The sequence below is a fragment of the Lepidochelys olivacea genome (assembly GCF_965140295.1).
Source record: "Lepidochelys olivacea isolate rLepOli2 genome assembly, chromosome: 10".
Taxonomy (NCBI): Eukaryota; Metazoa; Chordata; order Testudines; family Cheloniidae; genus Lepidochelys; species Lepidochelys olivacea.
In genome coordinates, this window is record NC_140420.1 from 23,378,405 (window position 1) to 23,402,093 (window position 23,689).

The 23,689-nt window shown below is 42.1% G+C and overlaps 1 protein-coding gene across 5 annotated transcripts in view; it reads left to right on the forward strand.

The window, feature by feature from the left end:
- Positions 1 to 23,689, forward strand: part of LOC311527068 (uncharacterized protein) — a 153,296-nt gene that overhangs the window by 84,953 nt on the left and 44,654 nt on the right. For 3 of the 5 annotated variants that reach the window (XM_084640682.1, XM_084640679.1, XM_084640683.1), the window contains 13 exons: positions 604 to 696; positions 3,692 to 3,909; positions 5,408 to 5,601; positions 6,648 to 6,950; positions 9,440 to 9,669; positions 10,788 to 10,949; positions 11,874 to 11,951; positions 14,769 to 15,125; positions 15,728 to 16,084; positions 17,196 to 17,546; positions 19,417 to 19,548; positions 20,818 to 20,967; positions 21,790 to 21,906. In XM_084640682.1, the coding sequence (XP_084496808.1) occupies positions 604 to 696; positions 3,692 to 3,909; positions 5,408 to 5,601; positions 6,648 to 6,950; positions 9,440 to 9,669; positions 10,788 to 10,949; positions 11,874 to 11,951; positions 14,769 to 15,125; positions 15,728 to 16,084; positions 17,196 to 17,546; positions 19,417 to 19,548; positions 20,818 to 20,967; positions 21,790 to 21,906 (2,742 nt within the window). The remainder of the gene's footprint in view (positions 1 to 603; positions 697 to 3,691; positions 3,910 to 5,407; positions 5,602 to 6,647; positions 6,951 to 9,439; positions 9,670 to 10,787; positions 10,950 to 11,873; positions 11,952 to 14,768; positions 15,126 to 15,727; positions 16,085 to 17,195; positions 17,547 to 19,416; positions 19,549 to 20,817; positions 20,968 to 21,789; positions 21,907 to 23,689) is intronic. The other 2 variants (XM_084640680.1, XM_084640681.1) reach the window with 2 other exon arrangements.

Sequence of the window (23,689 nt, forward strand, 5' to 3'; positions counted from 1 at the left end):
CGAGAGAGACAAGCTTTTGAGCCACACAAAGCTCTTCAGAGCCTGAGCTCAAGCCTGAGACGCATCTTCAAAGCACTGTCAATGCAGTCATTTTTAGAATGCTAGTGCAAGCCTCACTAGCCCGAGTCTCTTGACCTCGGCTGGGAGGTTCCCTCCCCCTAAGTGAATGTCTTCACTACAGAGTGTACGCAGGTGATCAGCACCTGGGTTAGCCTTGCCCAGGTGTGAACCGCAACACTGCAAGCTCTACCCAATTTACTGTGTCCAAGTGAAATCAGCATCCAAGCTCTAACCTAAAACCCATGTTAGCTGACCTGGCTGGGGGTAAAAGCATCAAACTTCAGTGAGAAGGGTTTTCATGTGGATGGGAAGGGAATTACAGGCAATCCCAGAGTAAAAGCTTGATTTAACTCTGCAGTGTAGACATATCCCTAAATAGGTGTTGAAAAGTGTGTCTCTGTGTGTGTACACATGCACAGGGAGCAGGATTTGGCTAAAATTCAGAAAGCTTTGGAGTAAATTATCCTGAAACTCAAGTTAAATTATGCTGGAATTTCACCATAATTCTTCATTTCAGCTGTGTAACTTCTCTTGTGCCAACAGTTCATTGCTCAGCTAAATGGATCAAATGCTCACTTTGGATTTTCTTCCCGGTTTACTCATCCATATCAGTCAAAATTCCCCCAAAGCTTTCAGGTACAGACTAATTTTAACTGAAATTTTAATTGGGGTATGTTTTTTCTTTCTCTCTCTTTTCATTCTCCTTCTTTGACTATTTTCAGTTTTATTATTTCAGAGTAGCAGCCGTGTTAGTCTGTATTCGCAAAAAGAAAAGGAGTACTCGTGGCACCTTAGAGACTAACCATCGGATACATCCGATGAAGTGAGCTGTAGCTCACGAAAGCTTATGCTCAAATAAATTGGTTAGTCTCTAAAGTGCCACTAGTTTTATTATTAGTTCAGCAAACCAAACCCAAAACCCATGTGGTGGTAACTTAGTCACTGGAGTCAGCTGTAGAATGTACAGTATCAGTCACTCCATATCCAGGACATTTGTATCAGTAGCCCACACCCCACTTAATCTGTATTAAGATTGGTTGTGCAGTTCAGTAGTAGTATTTTGACCATCTGAGCTGAGGCCACAAATTCTAGCCTTTGTCTCCCATACTACCAGGAGCTGGGAGAGCTCAGGCATCTATGTGGGGAATCTGTGTCAGTTTGCTCTGGGGTTACTGCTGCTTGACAGAGCACTGTGAACAGGCTGCGGAGGGATCTGGGTGCAGCTGACCTTGGCATGGTTGGCTGCAGCACAGGGTCTTTGAGGAGTGATACACAATGGAAAGGGGAGGCCCTTGCTGGTGATTGCTCAGGAAAGCCAGTTTTAATCACCACAACTGAGGACAGAAAATTCTCCTCCTCCTATTACACATTCCAGAGTGAGATGTGGCCAATCACTTGCATCCAGTCTGATTAGCCAGTGTATGGCCATATGCAGTGATGAGCTGCCAAAATCTTAACAACGGGTTCCCTCCTCACCCCACGAGAGGGTCGTTGCCCACCACCGCCCCCCGGGACTCCTGCCCCATCCACACCCTTGATGCCCCCCCCCAGGACCTCTGCCCCATCCACATCCCTCCCCTGTCCCCTGACTGCCCCCAGAACCGGGCAGGAGGGTCTTGTGGGCCACCGTAGTGGGTGCCCACCCCACCCCTAAGAGCCAGAGGGACCTGCCGAGGGGCGAGGTGGTGAGTCCCAGAGGTGCTTACCTGGGGCAGCTCCCAGGAAGCATCTGGCAGGTCCCTCTGGCTCCTAGGGGTGGAGGAGCGTAGCTAGGGGGGGAGCAGGGGGAGAGGCCGCTCCCACACTGATCACATCAAAAGTGGCGCCTTAGGCGCCGACTCCCTGGGTGCTCCGGGGCTGGAGCACCCACGGAGAAAATTTTGTGGGTGCAGAGCACCCACCAGCAGCTCCCCACCCTGCACCCGGCCCCATAACACCTCACCTCTGCTCCACCTCCTCCGCTGAACGCACTGCCCCGCTCTGCTTCTCCGCCTCCTCCCCTAGCTTCCCGCGAATCAGCTGTTCGGCAGGAAGCCTGGGAGGGCTGAGAAGCAGGCGGCGGCTTCCCGCTCAGGCCGAGGGTGGCGGAGGTGAGCTGGGGCGGGGAGCGGTTCCCCTGCACGCCCCCCCCACCAGGTTACCTGCTGCGGCGCAGGCGGCCCTCCTCATGCCCACCCCTCTCCCACCCCCCCGGCTCACCTCCGCCCCCCTGGGCCTGAGCGGGAAGTCGCCGCCTGCTTCTCAGCCTGCCCCAGCTTCCCACACGAACAGCTGATTTGCGGAAAGCCTGGGGGGGTGGAGAAGCAGAGCAGGGCGGCGCGTTCAGGGGAGGAGCCAGAGGTGGAGAGGAGGTGAGATGGGGCTGGGGGTGGGGCGGGGAGGTGCCGGTGGGTGCTCGGCACCCACCAAATTTTCCCCTGGGGTGCTCCAGGGCTGGAGCACCCATGTAGTCGGCACCTAAGGTGCCACTTTTGGCCGGTTAAATTTAGAAGCCCTTTTAGAACTGGGTGTCCCTCGCGGAACAACCGGTTCTAAAAGGGCTTCTAAATTTAACAACCGGTTTTAGCGATCCGGTGCAAACCGGCTCCAGCTCACCACTGGCCATATGGTAATTCCAAAGCAGTGCATGTGCTTATCTTGCCAAAAGGCTCTCCTGCCTTACACTGAAAAAGTTTCTCCTTAAAGCAATAAATATGCTAGTATCATATCATGCAAATACAGTAATGCAGCCAAACTCCCTAGAACATGGGGGAAGGGGACTTTTCTTTTAAAAAACAATGCTTTGTTCTAATTGCAAGCAGATGTACAGTAAGTTCACATAAGTATGTAAAGCTTTGACATGGCAATAATTCCCTGGCTTAGATCATATGTAATCTCTTATCAAGTCATTCTCTCCTACCTCCTCTAGTACCCTTATCCTGTTCTGACAGGGGAATGGACTAAATGATCCAACAGATCTCTTCCTTCTAACTTCTGTCATTTAAATTCACTGTTGCCAATGAAATGCTACCAATATTTTGATCTGGGGCTCCCCTCTAGCCTGTAATAAATCTCTCATACCAGGATTGTATGACTAAAACAGTGGAGTGAGTAGTTAGGGAATCTATTCATTTTCCCATTTAAGCAAAAATGCTTTCGCATAACCAAGGAAGTAAGTGATAGCACCTGGCAAACAAACTTCTATTAAGTGCACCTCACTGGAGATATTTATATTTGGTTCCTCAAAAATGTCCCGAGTGCACTGCTGGTCTAGCCCAGTATCCAGCTTGTGTAACTTGAAATGGTTGTGAAGATCTTGTACTATCCTTCAGTGGAAAATTGTATTAAAAAAAACTATTCAGTAAATGCCAAAGGCAAAACCAATTGTTGCTCTGAAGTATTTTTTTCTGAGCTCCGCGGATAATGATTTAGCAGTGTCCAGAGAGGATGACTTCATCAGAGACAGGGAAATCACTCCAGCCTTCCTTTTAGTACTGTTTGTCAGATTTTAACAAGGGATTTTGGAGACCCTCGTCCTGTACATTGCTCTAAGCAGTAGGGTTGCTGAATGTGACATCGCATTGTTTTGTCATGGGTCATCTGAGTTTCCTAATGCAACAGATGTCTTATTTTCATTTTCCCCTGTGTGTAGGCCCATGCAGCTGTTAAGAGTTATGGTGAGAACAGTCTCAATGGATCACTTTACCTTCATTCCAGTGGAAAGGATCTAGTGCTGCTGGAGGTTGATATGAGCAAGGAGACCAGAAAGAACAGCAGGATTATTGGAGTGAGTGCTCTCCTGCATCAGGCAATTTTGACAGAACCAGAGTCTGTACAGCTGCAGCTAATGGGCAAAGTATCTCCATCAAGGTAAAGAAAACAGTATAGTAATAACCTTCCTTAACAGGAGTTCTGAAGCGTCTTCCCTGATCAGTCTGAGCTCTCTCTTTTAAGCAGGGCAGTTTGCATTCTGACATGGGCAGAAAGCCATTGAGGGGGCAATGTTCCATGCACTCTCCTAGCTACTCGAGTATTTTGCTTTTTAATTTTTTGAAACACTAAAACAATCTTCTAACCCTCTCTCTACTGGTTGCTTTCTTAGATCATTGTTCATAGATAATGGAGAGAACAGGAGAGATTCCCTGTGAGTAAATTAATTCTTCATGTTAGGTTATCAGTTTTCTCATTTTTTGTCCTCTGTCAGATGAAGCAGAATGGATATTTACCAGCTACGCTAAGGGGATAGTGAGAGGCATCATGATTAACCAATAATCTGAAAAGTTCTGTGAAGGACCTTCAGGGCAGATGTGGAATTAGCACTCTAGCTTGTCTAACTCCAAGCCCTAGATTTAATCCGTTAGGCCAGGTCTCTTTTAGAGCAGTGTTTCTCAAGAACTGGTCCATGGACCGCTGCTGGTTGCTGAGATCTCCCTGACACGATTTAAGAAGGTGGCAAGACAGTCCCTGCTATCAAAAAGGTTGAGAAATACTGTTTTAATGGGCACCGGCTCCAGCACCACCTCTCACTCCTCCAGCAGTTTCTTTTTTCAAACCTCTCAAATGGAAAATTATCCACTGAAAGAGGCTTTAAATTTTTACAAAAATCCAAGTATTTTGTGCAAAATTTCATTGGGGCAGGGGAGGAAAATGTTGCGAAATTACTACTTTGAGTATATGTTCTCATGGGTGCTCCAACGCAGGATGTGCGTGTGCCTGGGCACTCTGAATCACGCACGGCAAGTCCTTTTTCTCTTTATCCACTAGGCCATGTGGTATAATTACCTAGTTTTACGAGATTTTAAAATTTACTCCACAGTAGATTTTAAAAGTTCTTTGAGTACATTGGGTCCCAGTTTGAGCTTGTGTGTTCATTTTCGGACAAAGAGTCTCTTGTGCATTGGGGAGGGGTGTGGTGAGCAGTCAACCAATAGCGGGATGCCAAACAGGCTCTATTGCCCACACAGATATGCGTGTACATAAATAGGAGCAGCCTTGAAGTCTTGTTTAAAATTTGACCTGTTGAGGGTAACCTCTAGAATTCTTTTTTCTAGTGAGAAGCAGTGAAATCTGCTCTAAGCAAATGAAAATAATAAGAAGGAAGTTTGCTTATGTTTGGTGTGTTTATGGTCACCAAAATTTAAGTGAAGAAAAAATTGTTCTCTGACCTGTTTCATGGATTTCTTTTTCCATGTTCTACACTTGTCTAGCATAAGCGCAGAATATACACTAGACAGTCATTTTGCAAAATGGAGGGTTAGTTTTGCCCTACATTAACGGAGATAGAGTGACGTTAAATATTGAACACTGATAACAAATCTTTATTGATAATGGTGCGCAAGCTACTTGTGTTTGTTTCTTTCCCTCTTAGACTTCTATTATCTTCTGAGCTGAAGCTAAATGAGAACAGGCTTCATCTAGATTTTGTGGGAGCGATGGAGCAGAAAGTTGGTCTTGTCCTGTCCCTGAATGGGAAAGTCCAACACAACATTGGAGGCTTGAAGGTCATACCACAGCTCTTTTCTCTGAATGGATCTCTGAAACGCAAGAACAACATTCATGAAGGTACTTCCTCACTATGTGCTTTGCTGAAAGAGGATAGTTAAGAATGCAGCTACCAAAGGAGATTTATTATTATTCGAGTATAAGACATCCTCCACTGTGGTGTCTTGGTGCATTTAAAACCTACTAGGAGCTGAGAACAGAAAGTATAAATTTAGTATTTATAATGGTGGTTTCTTGTGAACAGCTGTCCACTGGGTAGAGATCAAAATTGGGTTTTTTTAGTGGAAATTGGCAATAAACAAAATTCATTAAAATGTTTCTATTTTGACTGAAAATGTACATGTTTTCATTGGAAAACATTTTAAACTCTTTCAGGCTTAAAATGAAATTTTGGGGTTTTCAAGGTTTCATTTTTTGACAAAACCCCAAAACATTTTGAAGAAAATTTGGGGAAAACGAAACAAGTTTTTCTTCATTGCCATTGTTCCCCTGGAGCAATAACATTTCCCAACCATCTCTACAGAAAATACAGGGGGATGCTGGCCCATAGCTCCGTCCCTTTCTGGGCTGGGTCTGTGGAGTGCAATGGAGGAGTTGCTGACACGTGCGCTGCAGAGCTCCGGGAGGGACTGTGCACATGGGGGCTGTCCCATCCCACACCATGCACTGGCGTAGAACAATGTGCCTCTGGGGCACCGTGTGCTTCCAGTGTCACAATCCCTTGCCAAGTTTCCCTGGATGGTGCATCTTACTCAGTCCAGGGCCTTGAAAAGCACAGTTTGGCTCTTAAATATCACACAACTTTTTAAGAAGAAACCTAATGCGAATAGCAATTGCCTCAGAAATACTATTATAATGTAATGTGCTCTCATCAAAAGGTATTTCCACTAGCTGACTAATTGCTGTCTCTCTCTTTCAGTAAGCAGATTCCCTAACTGGAATGAGCTAAATAATTTAAGACAGCTAATGGAAATGCATTTAATTCCTGTCTATATTAAATTAAAGGGTTACTGTTCATGTTTGACAAATCTGATTATTTTTTCTCCTCTTGTGTCAGTTTCCCAACCCAAAGGGCTCTGTGCAATTATTGTTTCTGACCCTTACAGGTAACATTAGTGTGATGATCAACAAGGCACTGTATGGGCTGAATCTCAGGAACAGAAATGTATTTGGGAATATCAGCCTGCACAATATCACTTTCACATTGACTCAGAACAGCAGCCAGGCAATCCCAATGGAAGCAAAGTTAAAAGGACACCTGGAGCTCAATAAAGGGATCAAAAGGGGTCTAGCTAGTTTCCAGGTGGATGAGCAAGCTCTCTATATAGATGTTTCCAACGTCATGAGTCAGGAACACAGAGGAATCACTGGGACTCTCATACATAACATCAACTCTTTAAAAAATGCAGGTATGAAAAACTACGCCTCAATCAAATTGGTGTGTAACAAAACATGGTAAACGTGAATTTAAGCTCAGTGTAAGTGAGTGCAAGCTCATACAATCTAGAGTCAGTGGGGTTACACTTACTCCAGGGCCAAATTTGCCCCATCTCCTTAACTTCAGCAACCTTCTTATGGATATTCTTAAGAAAATGCAACAGAATGGGTGCAAGACCTATTAGAGCCATTTAAACTCTTCTATATATCCCTGCTTAATGCATGTCCATCCATTGCTCTAAGCCACATTTTTGTACATGTTTTCCCTTGGGACAAGTCAGAATTATTTCTTGTAAAACTCCAATTGTCTTTGAATGAACCACCTTGTGGAATAGGAATAAGCATCCATTTGCTGAGTGAAAACAAATGTTTTAGCCTTTTCTGGTATGTAGGTTTTGATAGCTCCCTGCTGGCTGAATGCACCTAGCCCTCTGCTCTTGAATAGTATGGCTTGGTTGTTTTGTTTTTGTTTTTTGAAAATTTCTAATAGCAGTATGGTGGAGCTACACACAACATACTCCTATCATACAGAATTCTTTTGAATGTCCCACCAAGGCCCCAGGTATAGATTCTCAAAGACTATAAAGAACAGGAGAGTTAAGAATCATTCATCCCTTTATTTAGGAAAGATGATCCCTTGGTTTCCAAAAATAATTCAAAATCCAAGTAGTGTCTTTAAATTTACCCTTGTTAATCCTGTAACACTATAGGGGGTTTCATTCCCATCAGTCCATATTAGGAATACATTGTAGAAACTTTCAGAGTAGCAGCTGTGTTAGTCTGTGGCACCTTAGAGACTAACAAATTTATTTGAGCATAAGCTTTCGTGAGCTACAGCTCATTTCATCAGATGCATTCAGTGGAAAATACAGTAGGGAGCTTTATATACACAGAGAACATGAAACAATGGGTGTTATCATACACACTGTAAGGAGAGTGATCACTTCAGATGAGCTAATACCAGCAGGAGGGGGGGGGGAATAAAACCTTTTGTAGTGATAATCAAGGTGGGCCATTTCCAGCAGTTGACAAGAACGTCTGAGGAACAGTGGAGGGGGTGGGGGGGAATAAACATGGGGAAATAGTTTTACTTTGTGTAATGACCCATCCACTCCCAGTCTCTATTCAAGCCTAAGTTAATTGTATCCAGTTTGCAAATTAATTCCAATTCAGCAGTCTCTCGTTGGAGTCTGTTTTTGAAGTCCTTTTGTTGTAATATTGCAACTTTTAGATCTGTAATCGAGTGACCAGAGAGATTGAAGTGTTCTCCGACTGGTTTATGAATGTTATAATTCTTGACATCTGATTTGTGTCCATTTATTCTTTTACATAGAGACTGTCCGGTTTGACCAATTTACATGGCAGAGGGGCATTGCTGGCACATGATGGCCTATATCACATTGGTAGATGTGCAGGTGAACGAGCCTCTGATAGTGTGGCTGATGTGATTAGGCCCTATGATGGTGTCCCCTGAATAGATATGTGGACACAGTTGGCAACAGGCTTTGTTGCAAGGATAGGTTCCTAGGTTAGTGTTTTTGTTGTGTGGTGTGTGGTTGCTGGTGAATATTTGCTTCAGGTCGGGGGGCTGTCTTTCCCTACCCGCACCTCCCGCTCTCCTTGTGGTATTAGCTCATCTTAAGTGATCACTCTCCTTACAGTGTGTATGGTAACACCCATTGTTTCATGTTCTCTGTGTATATAAATCTCCCCACTGTATTTTCCACTGAATGCATCCGATGAAGTGAGCTGTAGCTCATGAAAGCTTATGCTCAAATAAATTTGTTAGTCTCTAAGGTACCACAAGTACTCCTTTTCTTTTTACTGTAAGGAGAGTGATCAGGTAAGGTGAGCTATTACCAGCAGGAGAGTGTGTGTGTGTGGGGGGAACCTTCTGTAGTGATAATCAAGGTGGGTCATTTCCAGCAGTTGACAAGAACGTCTGAGGAACAGTGGAGGGGGTGGGGGGGAATAAACATGGGGAAATAGTTTTACTTTGTGTAATGACTCATCCACTCCCAGTCTTTATTCAAGCATAGGATAATTGTATCCAGTTTGCAAATTAATTCCAATTCAGCAGTCTCTCATTGGAGTCTGTTTTTGAAGTTTTTTTGTTGAAGAATTGCCACTTTTAGGTCTGTAAACAAGTGACCAGAGAGATTGAAGTGTTCTCTGACTGGTTTTTGAATGTTATAATTCTTGACGTCTGATTTGTGTCCATTTATTCTTTTACGTAAAGACTGTCCAGTTTGGACAATGTACATGGCAGAGGGGCATCTCACTGATCTATAGTAATGTTAGAAAAAGCTAGGCTATTATTTTGAAAAGTGATAGAAATGATCAATTTTTCTGTTTATAAAATTTTATAGATAATTGGCACTCAATGGTACTGAAAATTCCTTGAATGCTTCTTTGCAGCATTGTGCATCATTTGTTCTGATTTGGCTCTATCTGTCAACAGGATTTCCTATGGATGGCACAATCACTGCCATGTATGACCATGTCATTGCCAACCACACTGTTACTATAGCCTTACAGAGTAGCAGTGAAAGGATTGCTGCTGCATTTGGAGTTGAGAGACTGTCCTTAGAATCTCCTAAATCCCAACTAACTGCAAGTTTGAAGCACAACATCACAAAGCTAAAGAAACACGGGATCCCTTTTACTGTAGAAGGTGCCTGCTATTACCAGGTAAGAAGAGTGATTAGTTCAGTCTCAGGCAGAACCATGTGAAACAATTGTAGATTGTTCCTGTGAGCTGTTAATCAAATGCTATGTTTCGCTCCAGAGGTAGCTGCATTTAGTGGTGGCAGAGTAGATCCCTACATATGTGTGTGCTGAATTGCTGTATTGAAGAAGGGTTTCTGCACAGCTTTTAGTCACACTTTACATCAATCGTCTGAAATCTGGACTGGATTTAAACTAAATACACTATGTTAAATTCTGGATTTAAGTTAGTGGTCTGTTGTACAAGAGCAGAATCTTGTCCATTTGTGTAGCCTGATTGCACAGAAAAATGAAGCAGGTAGGCAGAGCCTAGAGGGATGGTGCAGTACACAGGCTGCTGTCAGGAGAGCGCTCACAAACCAAAGCACTACTGATGGATCTAACACTGGTGTAAGCAACCTTGACAATTTCCCTTTCACATCTGTTCTAAAGAGCTGAACTTCATGTCCCTTTCCTTCAAAGCTGTTGATCAGCATGGGCTTTCCCTCTTCTCCTGTGTTATTTCCACCCATTGTTGTGGTTAAGCACAATCCTCTGCCATAGACTTTCTGCGCGAGCAAAGCACAACCTGTTCAATCCCTGTTATACAAATGGAGAGACTGAGGTGCAAAGTACTTTCCCTACCACTCAGATGTGTTGCCAGGCTAAGATCATTCCTGTCAGTGATGAACTCAGATTCTATGGAAAGGAACACTAGTAAAATTAACGAAGTCCCCTGCTCCAGAGGACTCTGTGCAATTGCTTTTTCAGTCACTTACTGGTAATATCGTTGTTGTAATCGGCCAAGCTGTTGGGACCTGGTCCTTCACGGTGCTGAGTTCTCTCCACTCACATTGGGATCCAAAGGAGCTGAGGGAGTTGCACCTTGCAGGATCTAGCACGACATGAAGATTCCGTCTCGGAGACAAAGGCAGGCTGAGCAAGCCTGTGCAGTGTGCCTTTCGTCATGATTCTGAACCGTGCTCTCACTGCAGGGGGCTGTTGTCTTCAGAGCCTGTGGAAATAACTCCTCCATGTTTGCCAGCTGCTACTATTTTGTTGCTGTTTGTTTTTTCTCACAATTTGGTTTCTCTTCTGGTCAGAACTTCAGCAAGAAGATAGCTGCCGGGGTAACAACCAGGGTGGAGAAGGAACACTTGAAGGTGGGAGTGGAGAAGAAAAGCACCAGCAGTACTGTGGAAATTGCCCTTTCATTCCACCATGACCTGGGAGGACTGCTTAACATTGTCCCACCAGTGGTACAGGTCAGCAGGAAAACCCTTGCCTGGGGTATATGTGATATATCTCACTGTCCTTCATGCTCTGTTTCTCAGGTTTAAATCTTGTAAAGAAGAGAGCTAATGGGTCAAAAGGGGGAGACCTTTTCCAAAACAAGACCAGCATGAAAAGACTGAACGTCATTCAAAATCCCATTGTTCTTTTAAGCACTGCAGGACATATGGGACTAATTTTTCAAAGCAAGACACAATGGTTGAACCCACCAAAATACAAAATGCAGACCCATTAGCACATTTACATCATTATCGGGTAACCAGGTGCCTAGTAACTCATGTTCTAATATGGGATTTTACAGATGAGGCAGGTTTGGTTTTTGTGGGTCCAGCTGTTATTACTGTTCATTATTGAGATTTGCAGTAATGGCCAGAAGATGCTAGATACTGTGCAGGCACAGCCCCTGCCCCATAGAGCTTAAAATCTATATCACTTGAAAATGTGTTCCATGGTACAGCAGGTGGCATTAAACACATTCATATTTATTCTGGTGATAATTACATTTACTGTGTCATTTTCATTTTAAACATAGGAAATACCGCAATACCATGGCAAAATCAAATTCACAGTGCGGTCAATAGATTTTTTTAAAGAATGGATCTCACTCTATGTTCAGTAAATAAACTCTGCCTGCTATCTGAGGACATTCTCCTCTCTCATGTAAATGTTCTAGCCCAGTGGGGTCAGTTTAAAGACAAGTTTTAGCCTCAGAGCTGACCTGCTACTTATCTACTTGAGCCAGGCCTATCGTTCTCAACTTAGGCTGGTATTTTTATGTCTCCTTATTCTTTCTCCTAAAAAGCAATTTCTTAACTTACTCATTTGACCATCTGCTCAGTATTTAGTCTGATTTACTCTTATTTTTTTATTAATATATTATGCTGATATGCCTGCAGGTCAATTGCAATGGAAAATCTACGACTAATCAGCTTTCTGGTCATTGCAGTGGAGAGGTTGCAAGCCGTTTATTTGAGGTACAAGTTTTGTTCTCAGAACTCTGCCACCAACAATGTACTGTTTTAAGACCTAGTTCCCATTGAGTAACTATTGGAGGTTGTTGTAGGGACAGAAATGGGTCTGAGTTAACCAGAGGTTTTGTACACACTTTCAAGTATCTTTACTCCTTTAATAGCATATGGGACATGCAGGTCAAAGCACTTGTTAAACAAACACTGGACATGCACATGTCAATGTTCAGTCTTGCCACAGCTGGATGGGAGATTTATTCTGAGTTAGAAGCATCAACACAATTTATATTCCAGTGGTATACATTTGCATCCTTGGTACATCCATACACACCTAGTTTAAAGCCGATAGCGGGGACAAGGGGTTTACAGACCAGACAGGTGCAGTTTCAAAGGTGATATCTGAGCATCATTCAACAGACAAGTTGCATTATTTAAAATCAAAACTCAGTGCAAGTGGTCATGCCTGGAAAAAAGTCCAGTGGCATCATGAAACATAGGGAGCATGCAAAAGCAAAAGAGTCTCATGGATGTTACTGGAGTCCAAAAAACCAACCGTTTCTGTAAACTAGAAGTGAAAAGGAATAAAAACTACTTCAACATGAGCAGAGCTCTTCTGTTATTGAACAACCTACCTGCAATTAATTAGACCTAGGAGCAAAAGTTAGGGGAGTGAAAGAGAAAATACAGATTGGTGAATTTACTGATTATATTGGTCCAATAAAGAGTCTGTGTCTTTGTCAAATCACAAGATGATAAACCTTAAAAACATATCAGTTTGTTACCCATTTTACCTTTCCCCACTTCTGTTCTGAGCTGGATCGGAATCAGTAATCCCCCCCCCCCCCCAAGCAGTGGCACTTGGACCAATGATAAAAGAGAAGGTTTTAAGCCTTATGTAAGAGGACTCATCTCATTGTTTGGATTACCCCAAATTCACTGTTCATTCCTTTTTATGCCATGAACGTTTCTGAAAAAAGGCAAAGAACCTAATGAAACTGATTGTAGTGTGAACTGCCCTTCAGGGTTATCTAACACTGCTGTTCATCCTCTTCCCACCCCACAGAGAAGGCACATGATAGAAGGAGAGCTATCCTAGAAAGAGGCTGTAATAGCTCAAGAGAGCCAAATGTGCATGTGTAAAGTCCTGTAACTGGATTTCCAGCAGTGTTATTCAGATAAGAAACCTCTGCCATTCTGAGCAGGCCAGGAGATTCAGAGGAAGGGTCTCTTTCGTTGACACTACCACTTAGCTGGCTTATCAACACATTGACATTATCACTCCCTGGTAATAGTGCTGTGGCTACAGTGATCTCCCAAAAGGTAGCAGAGAGAAGCTTTTGGTGTACTAGGAAAGGAATTAGGGCAAGAGAGAGGGAGTGTGTCTGAGGATCTATACAACATTGAAACTGATCAGATGAAAAAGCTGCTAACGGCTGTGCTGAAAGAATGCCTGGTGTTCCAGCCCTGGTCTCAGTCACACAGAGGCATGCAGTCCTTTCATTCTGTTGTCTTTCTCAGCAGAAATGAAAATTTGCACAATTACAGTGCATTGCCCTAATATCATGCACGATGGAGCAATCAGAACACAAGTTACAGTTCAAGTTCATGGCATAACACGTGGTTGCAACAGAGGTGTATAGTCATATGATTATGCCAGTAAGCAATATCCATTAGCAAAGATTTATTTTTATTTTGTGTCCTAGCCTTTTCACCTGTTAGCTATCCCGCTCCCCCACACATCCACACCCCTAATGTGATTGCTCTGAAAATGAAGTTTTACATTTGGTCACTTAGGGATGGTTAGCAATTAGATGCTAAAGCCAAAGACCCACAGAGGGAGACTGTTTATGGCTCTCCCTCCAAATCAGCATGTAAATTTTTTAGATTACATAAATTCAAGGGTTGCAGAAATAGGACTATTTTTAAAAAAAAGCAAAACTGAAAGAGACCTTTTAGTTACTGAATCTTTGAATAGCCATGATGACATATTGTAACTAGGCTGGGGTTTGACAAATCATGCATTTGTTGTTTGACGATAGCAGTTATTAGTTTAGACCAGTTATTTCAATGGTGGCAGCAAGTTCAAAGAGACAGATACCAAATATCCCAAGGTTTTTCATCTGAACACATTAGCCAAGATGAACAGAGTTGCAATTGTTCCGCTCCTGATATAGCTGTGTTGCCCATGCAATTCACAGCGTTTTAATTTTCTCGTACAAACTCTATTTTTTTCCCCCCTATTTGGTAGTTTGCTTGGGAAGACACCTGCAAGATTCAAACTGTTTTGGAAAGATGTTCCTTATATTGTAACACTTTCTGAACATTTAATTAAAAATATGCTTACAGCAAGCAACTCGTACAAAATATTAAATTTGGCATCAGAAAGGGAGAGATGCCTGTGGCTAACAGAGGCTCCCACTGATGCTACGTAGGGCACAACAGACAAATATAGTTTAATTCTAACCTCACTTCTGTGCATCTAATCCCCACTAACACTGGGCAAATTCTCACTGAAGTCAATGGGAAACTGACCCTGTTTGAGGTCAGAATTCAGCCGGTTGGTTGCAGCTAGCCATATCAAGCTCCCCAAATTGCTAGAGCTAACTCCAGTCTGATTTTATTAGTATTATGAAGAAAGTGAGGGGAAAACTCAGTATAAAGACTCTGGGCCAGATTCTCCACTTATGTAGTCATTTATATCTGTGCAAAGTGGGTATGAAATGCTCCCAGATGAGAATTCTTCACTCACACAAGGGCCCTTTTAAAACAATATGCAGTGTAACATGGCAACAAAATCGGCACTACAGTTCTTCTCTATTTTAGATGCCAGCAAGAGTTTCACTTAATGGGTCAGTGTTCACCAGCAACTCTACGGCCAACTTCATTGGACATGTTTCTTCCGATGATGCCTTCATCCACTTGCACCTCCATGCCACCGGTGGCCTCCAGCACAGAGTGGAGATTGGATTCAAGCATTCCTTGCCTCAGCTTCAGTCTCTGGGCATAGCCAAAGAGAACCAACTGAAAGTGTCAGCAGTAAGAGGAGACAAGTATAAGGGCCTGCTGGATATTGTCCTTGGACAGTGCACTTTCAAAGCAGATGGAGAAGTGAGGCCGGCAAGCAATGAAACAGATACAGAATGGACAGTTACTCTGATGAATACGTGTGTCACCCTTCAGGTAATTATCCAATCTGCTTTTCTATAAAGTGTTCTAGCCTTTATGTTTCAAGTTTTGAGTGGCCACAGAGAACTACCTCCATATTTAACACCCTCGGCCACTCTTACTCCTGGAGTAAGAAGCTACTCAATGGCAGGGTGGCAGAATCTTGCCCTGGAGGTGCAGGAGACAGGGTTGGTTATCAAATGTGTTCTGCAGTAGCAGCAAGGTAGTGTTTGCAGATGTTTTAAAGTTGAGAACTTGGAGTAATACAGTGACCGATGTTACTGTCATTGCCATAAAATAATGTTTAATCCCAATTTTGTAATTAAAAGAACTCCTTCCTCCTAGACTCTAATAAAATCATATCCTTTCTGTCTAGGATTAGGAATTTGGAAATTTACTTTTCCTCGCCAGTATTTATTAAAGAGTTTTTCTGATCGTATTGTTTATTCCTGAGGCCATTTCCAATTCCTCTGTGGAACAGGCTGCCTTAAATGGTCCCATCCCCAGGCTTGCTGGAAAAATGCCTTGTAATCAATTAGAATCAGATTTATAGGACAGTTGCTTCTACAAGAATATGTGGCGTATTTGTTTGAAACAACTTTTCTCTTCTGTCACAGAAGGTGGGATTACCTCAGACTCTAGTCACTTGGGGCTCATTCATTGTGAACACCTGCAATAGTAGCTTAACAATAAACCTCCAGTGCGATGGCAAAACAGCTGATGTGCAAATAGATAGCTCCTGGGGACACAAACACGCTTTCCAAGGAATGTTGAGGCACTCAGTTCCCCAGCTCAGTGACCTAGGGCTGCCTGCCGAAAACACCGTCCTACTTTCTGCAGCTAAAGGATCTACCGTTGAAGGCATTTTGTTGCTACAGGCTGGTGAATGCAAGCTCAAGGCTAGAGGAGATCTACAGACCCAGAATAAAACTGAATGGACATTGGAGACAGAAATGGAATGTCTGCTTCTGCAGGTAGACCGGGTGGCTTTTAAAAGAGATTCTGGATCAGTAAAATGAAGGACTAATGGAGATTTAGCTAGAGTATGCTAAGGGTGGGTTGCGCAAGCCTCTCTGTGTTGCTTTGCAAGCAGATCTCAGTCTTCAACTACAGAACTGGACTGAGGCACTGGAAAATGCACAGATATCTGATGTTGACAGATGCCCCCTACAGAATAGAATTAGATGAAAATTATTGCCCGTTGTCACCATGGCAAGGTTTGAATGCCATGCTCCAGTAGAGGTTGTCAAAAGTTTTTGTTTCTTTCAAAAGAGTTCAGTTTTTTTCATTGAAACCAGAAACTTTGAAATTTTTGGTTTTTTCCTTTGTATCCCCACTGAATGCAATAAAAAGAATGATTCCCAGGGCTTTTAGGGGGTTGTTTCTAATTATTCATTTTTTTCTGCTTTTAATTTTTCCAACATGAACTTCTTTTTAAAAGGCTATGAGGTGTCAAAAGGAAAAAAGGCAGAAAATCGCAACTGTTCACTGTGTTGCCTTCAGTGACAGAAAGAGGAAAAACTAAAATTCAAAATATTAAAACTTTAAAATATTTTTCCTGAAAACTTTTGAAAAAATATATTCAGTTTTGAACCATGAAAACCATGCAGAAGTGGCTTTGGAATTTCAACTGGTTTTGCAAAATTGTTTTTCCATTTTCCCATTGGGTTGCATAGAATCCCACTTGCAAAAACTTGTTACTGTTTTTATGCAGGTTAGTGTATTCTCAAAGTTCTAAATGGTTCTGATCTGAATTAAATAAGGGATGGTCAATAGACTTTCCTAGACTGAGGAACTAGGTAGTTTGAGTTTTTGCAATTTAAAGACTTTATACTATCTGTAAAGAAGTTGTAAATTCTAGGGGCCAAACCCCAAAGTCCTTTCTCAGTCTTTATTCAGACAAAACTCCCACTTCAGTGGCTGCAGTGGCAGTTTTGCCTAAGTAAATGGCTTCATAAAGACTTCAGGCTTTGTCTCTGAATTTTTTAATGTGACCATCTCATGTCCCATGAGCTGATGGGGAAAAAAGTAAATATGAGTCTCATTGTGGATTTATAATCCAAAAGGATATTTGTCTCTTGATAGGATCTCAATATCCCGGTTCAGTCACAGCTCATCGGATCTATTCAGAGGGATGGCTGCCAAGCAGAACTTCTCTGTACCCTCAAAACAGATGGCAAGTCTGCCCATCTGAAAGTGAGAACAGAGTGCCAGTCAAACATCACAGTGGAAATTGAATTCAGGCATGAACTGCCTCAGCTGAAGGAAATACCAGGAGAAAACAAGTTGTCCATCATGGCAGGAAAAGAGTTAAAATATAGTATTGACATAGAATTGAAATCAGGCACTTGTGAACTTCAAGCCAATGGAGACCTTCAAGTGGAAAACAAACTTCAATGGAAAATGCTTATGGAGAACAAATGCAAAACAATGCAGGTACTTCCTGGCATAAAAAGGATGAAGTAAGATAACTGCTTTTACTTGTTACTAGCTGCAGCTAGTTCTAACACAGGGCTGAGTGCTGCTCCTATTGAAGTTGATGGAGGATTAGCTAACGATGTCAGTGGGAGCAGAGCCAGGACTTTGCTACACAGAAATTTAGACAATGTTAATGTAACAAAAATGAATCCTGTAGGGACTCCACACTCTTTTCTAAGTTTAAAGAGGAACCCTTTATAAAAATAATGTGCCACTCTAGCAGCCAAAAACACAGTAGCAATACTATCATAAGGCATAGGGCCAAAATCTGCCCTGACTTACATCCCAAAGTGAATGGATTTGTATAATTTGGCCATACTGTTTGTGGATATTTACTATAAAATACCTTGGTATTTACTTTGTAAGGGACAACAGTTAAAGCACCTCAGGTGCTGATCTTCAGAAGTACTGAGTACGCACAAAAAAGAAAAGGAGGACTTGTGGCACCTTAGAGACTAACAAATTTATTTGAGCATAAGCTTTCATGAGCTAAGCTAAGCTCATGAAAGCTTAAGCTCAAATAAATTTGTTAGTCTCTAAGGTGCCACTAGTCTTCCTTTTCTTTTTGTAGATACAGACTAACATGGCTGCTACTCTGAAACTTGAGTACGCCCAGTGGCTTCAGCTGGAGTTGCGGTTGCTCAGCACTGCTAAAAAGCATGTCCCAGACTGTATACAAAATATCTAAACAATCTGCAGAGACAAAATGTAAATATAACTTTAATCAGATAATATCAAGGTATGGAAATTTTCATGCATCTTTATAGAAAATTGAGATTGCTAATGGACTGATTAAAAAACCTGGTTGCTTAGAAATCACAGACTTGAAAAGTCAATATTTACCAACACTTGCCACATACTGTAGTGTTAGAAATGAGTTAGTTAAAGGGCTGGTTGAAAAACTAAAAAATCTATGGACGTTTTCAATTTTTTCCCCCAAAATGTTTGTGTTCTGGTTCTGTTTTGAACTGTACCGTGATCTCTTCCCCATCTGTCCGTGGGCACTCCTTCCAAGTGACAGGCCTCTACCTGCATTTTCCCCAGAATAGAACCCAAATCACCCCACTTTAGACTGGATCACAAGCTACAACACCCCTGTGTCACGAACTGTATTTAATCAGATGGCACAGCTATGTTTGGGTCCAACTGTAGAATCCTCTCCAGAAGTTTGTGACTTGTATGAAATGCAGTGACTCAGGACAGCTTCATCAAAAACAAGTATGATTTATTTGTTCATAGAAACTTAGCTAGAAGAGAGAAACAGAGTTAAAACAAATACACAAAGAATTGCCCCTGACTGCAAGGCAGTCTGCATGGAGGGCTGGCAGGAAAGCAGGCAATTTTTAAAACCTGGCAGGTGAAGGTGGAAAGTTTTGGAAATACATTATCACTGAATTGGGCAAGATTTACCAGGACACTCTGGCTGCTTTGGACCACTGCCATGCAAAATAGCCATAAACTTGGCTTCACTGAATTTATGGTGCACTATGTCACCAGAACAATGCAAAGTACAACACTGAATCTGACATATAATAGTCAAGAAAGGCTTCCACATTATCTTGTGCCCTATTTATGCTATACCACATATTAAAATATAAGCAAACATTTTAAAATAGGCAGGAGGAAGAAGCAATGTATACTCTTTCTTTACTATTTATAAAAGGTTTCTGATATTTACCATGCATTATACAATCATGGTGTCTGATTTACTAGTCTTCCAGCCAGATGCCACACAGTCCACTTATTAAGGGGAAAAAAAAGTTACATAAACATAAAAGATGTTACAGCAAGTCATTTTCAAGCGGATTGTTTATTTTATTTATTGCAGCAGCTTGGAACACCAATAAAAATTGATGGATCAGGCTACATCATGATAGATAGAATGAACCTAGATTCACAAATGCTAATAATTGTCGATGAAAGTACATTACAGGGCCTTCTTATACTAAAAGCCACTAACGTAAGTATCATGCTCATTATTGGAATGAGTGTGGGGTGAAGTGTGACTCATACTTGCAAACTGCTATTTTATTACTAGGAAAAACAGGTAGGGAAACTGCAATTTTGTCTTTTAACAATTGTTAAGTAATGGACAAATATATAGTTTAAGGCAACATTCAAGTCCAGAATGTGATTTAGGTAATTGAACAGTTGGCTGCTATAATGTACAGTAACTCAAATGCTACGAATAACATAATACAGCCCACCTCAAGTTTCTTAATTACTTGCTTATGTTCCTTGAAGATTTGTTTGTTTTTATATTGTACTATTAAGGCTTTTATTATATTTGTACAGTAAATACCATGCTCAATACAACAAAACAGAAGCTAACATCAGACTAGATGCAATATATCTCTTCCTACTATAATACCATTTAATAGTCATAAAAGTCTATAGCAGTGTACATAATAGAAGAAGTAAAAGGTTTCTGATTAATAAAGTGAACTCTGTGTTTAACAGTGCAACTTGATAGGGCAGTGGCTAGTTCAATCATCTTCTATTTCTTTCTTCAATGACGCAGTAAAAGTATGGCAGTTACAGCTTGCCTTCCTTTTGCCAGTTGGCTTTTCTTGTTGTCAGATATTACTAGATTAATAGATTCATAGATACTAAGGTCAGAAGGGACCATTATGATCATCTAGTCCGACCTCCTGCACAACGCAGGCCACAGAATCTCACCCACCCACTCCTGTGAAAAACCTCTCACCTATGTCTGAGCTATTGAAGTCCTCAAATCATAGGTTAAAGACTTAAAGGTGCAGAGAATCCTCCAGCAAGTGACCTGTGCCCCATGCTACAGAGGAAGGCAAAAACCTCCAGGGCCTCTTCCAATCTGCCCTGGAGGAAAATTCCTTCCTGACCCCAAATATGGCGATCAGCTAAACCCTGAGCATATGGGCAAGATTCACCAGCCAGATACCCAGGAAAGAATTTTCTGTAGTAACTCAGATCCCACCCCATCTAACATCCCAACAAAGGCCATTGGGCCTATTTACCATGAATATTTAAAGATCAATTAATTAGCAAAATCATGTTAGATAGAAGAGTACAAATACTGTAATACTATTAACTTCAATACAATTATTTCTAATTTACACCAGATTGTGAAGAGACCTAGACTCACTGGGTTGTCCTCTGAACTGCGTACAAACCACAAGGGCTAGGCTCTTTACACACACTGAGAAGAATATCATATTTTAAACTTTTGTGTGTGTTAAATTGTTAACAGGACAAACAGGAGCTGGATGCCCTGATAACTCATAATATTCAAGGAGCCATTGACCTTGGCATTCCTGCAAGAACATTAGTGGATGTGACTTCAGAAAAAAATGGTGACCTCTATAAAAGATTCATTCAGTTTAGTGTGGATGGCAAACAAGTAAGTGTCTCCACATATCTATTGTCCAGAGTAAAGGTTGGAAACATCGAGCTGATTTGGTTGGTGACAATTATTTTTTCCCCATTTGGAATAGGTGACAGAGGGAGCCTCGTTAGAACTATGGATGATACATTAAAAGATATACCATGCGTGGGCTCTTTCATGGCCTTACAAGCTACACTTAAAGAAGGCTTGAAAGTCATTGCACCACGGACACATGCCCACTCAAGAATACCGTGAGACCATTCACGAGACTCACCCTGTGACTCACCCTGGATATTTATCCATATTCTTAAATAGAAAGTATAACTAATTAAGATCCTGATCTAAAGCCATTAAGTCAATGGGAGTCTTTCCATTTAGTATAGTGGGCTTTAAATCAGGCCTAAGGCCCCCAAACCAATGTTCTTTACATTTATGGAAAGATTCTCATTCACTTCAATGAGTGCTGGGTTGGGCCCTAACCTGCTGGGTCACCCAGTCCCCATTTTTTTCAATCTTCCTCTTATAACAATGCATTTGATGTCAGAAATGATCCAGGTTGCCCATCTCCAAAGGCGTAGCAAAACTCTTCATTTGTTAAGAGTCTTTTCTTTGTGCAACACCATTACAACGCCAACACTATTACATTCCCTCCAGTTTTTAGAAAAACACGAATGACAAAACCCACATTCTATTTATAACCTATACAAATGTTATGATATCCATTATGAAATGTTTTCCCTAATGCAGTAGAAATGATAGTTATGATTGGTCACTATGTAGTTTATACTGAAGATGCACTACATACAGGTGATAACATATTTTGTGCTGACAAAACAGATTACAGAAGAATTGAGCTTTATTCGGAAGCTGGACCATGTGTCTATTAACTACAAGCTCACACATAACATAGAGGCGCTGAAGGCACTGAGAATAGAAGACAGGATTGAGTTGCAGGTATGTTGTCCTTTGGTTTGTACGGTAATAGAAGTGGCACACATCCAGACAGTAACTGGCTATGAGGGAAGCAAAAGGAATACAACAGAACTGTAATGGCAAAGAAAGGATTGTAGATGTTACTGTGTGCAGCCGCTACTACATATGAAAAACTAGGAGTCATTATTGCTCGAACATGATGGAATGCTTCTCCATCTTGATGTACTGTTCTTGTTCTCTCCTTCTTATGCTTTTGTTACCATATTATCCCTTCTGGAGGAAACAACAACACTGGAGATTTCAGAGCAGCTGTACAATACTGCTTTATTTAATGTCCCAGTTCAACAAAGTTAAATTAGCATGAGTAGCAATTTGGTACCACAGACAAATAGGCCCCAGGAGCTGCAGGTAGCATAGATTGTTTCCAACATTTTAGCTGCTTAATCTTATGCTTGGTAACGTCTTGGCTTTTTCCTGCCTCCACATTAAAGCATCTGAGCTGATCTCTTTCCCTCCATCCCACCAACTCATCTTCCCTTCCTATTTCCATAACCACTCCCAGGCTACTGTTCCTTCCTTAGTTTCTGTCCCAGCCAGCTGCCGTGCTGCTCTTGAGAACCTTCCCTGCCTTTAATCCATCTGTCCTAGAGAACAGCTATTGTTCCTGTCCTCCAAAACCTAATTTTGAGCCTTCTGCTATTTCCCACACTTGGGCACTACCTCATGAGCATACATGTTGTAGTCCCAGCACTGATCACAAAGTGTGCAAAGTTTTTACAGTTATTTGTTGTACCAGTTGTGACACTTAATGTACTAGGACATTTGTTGTCTGTATACAAATATACCTGGCAGTCTTCAAACCTGCCACCAGTGTGTGACACAAGCCAGTTGACTGCGTGAAAAATGGCCGAACACTTGGGTTTTGCATGTCATGCCATAATGGGCAGATTATAAATCTGTTGTTGCTTCTTTGAGTGCTGTTGCTGTAGGTGCTCCACTTCAGGTCTCAGTGTGTCCCGGCACCGTCAGTTGGAGATTTACGGTAGCAGTGTCGTGCATGCGCGGTAGATATCTCACGGTGCCGTTGGTGCCGCGTCTAGTGTGCACATGACCTGACCCCTCCAGTTCCTTCTCAACCATCCTTGGCTGAAGACAGAGCTCTGGGGAAGTGTTCACCACTCTTCCCATACCTTTAGAAATAGTAGTTTAAATAGTGAGTGAGTGAGTTAGAAAGTTATCGTTAGTGTTAGTGTTAGTTTTATTTAAAGATTTTTTTGGTTACTTCTTCCGATTTTACCCTCCACGTAGTTTCCCCGCACCGGAGTTGGTTAACCATCAGAGATTTGTGGCTCCCCAGGCTTTAAGTGATGCAGCTCCTGCCATGAAGCAATGCCCGTTTCTGATGGGCACTCATTGTCTCGGGGAGGCATGTATACCACAAAAATGCACCCACTGTAGCAACCCGAAGGCAAGAGCCTGGCGCGACTGGGATCTCCGCTGGAAGAATAATGCCCAAGGATGACTGGTTTTTCTGCCCTCGACCTCCAAGATGTTTATATCCATATTACCATACGCCCCACTCACAGGAAATTCCTGCGATTCACAGTAGGACACGACCATTTCCAGTACAGAGTATGACCATTCAGCCTGTCCATTGCGTTGTCTTCTCCAAAACTGTAGCAGTAGTAGCGGCACATCTATGCAAACAAGGGATCACGTTTTTCCCATACTTGGACGATTGCTTTCTCAAAGGTCCAACTCAACAAGAAGCACTGGACACAGTCCAGATGATGATCACACTATT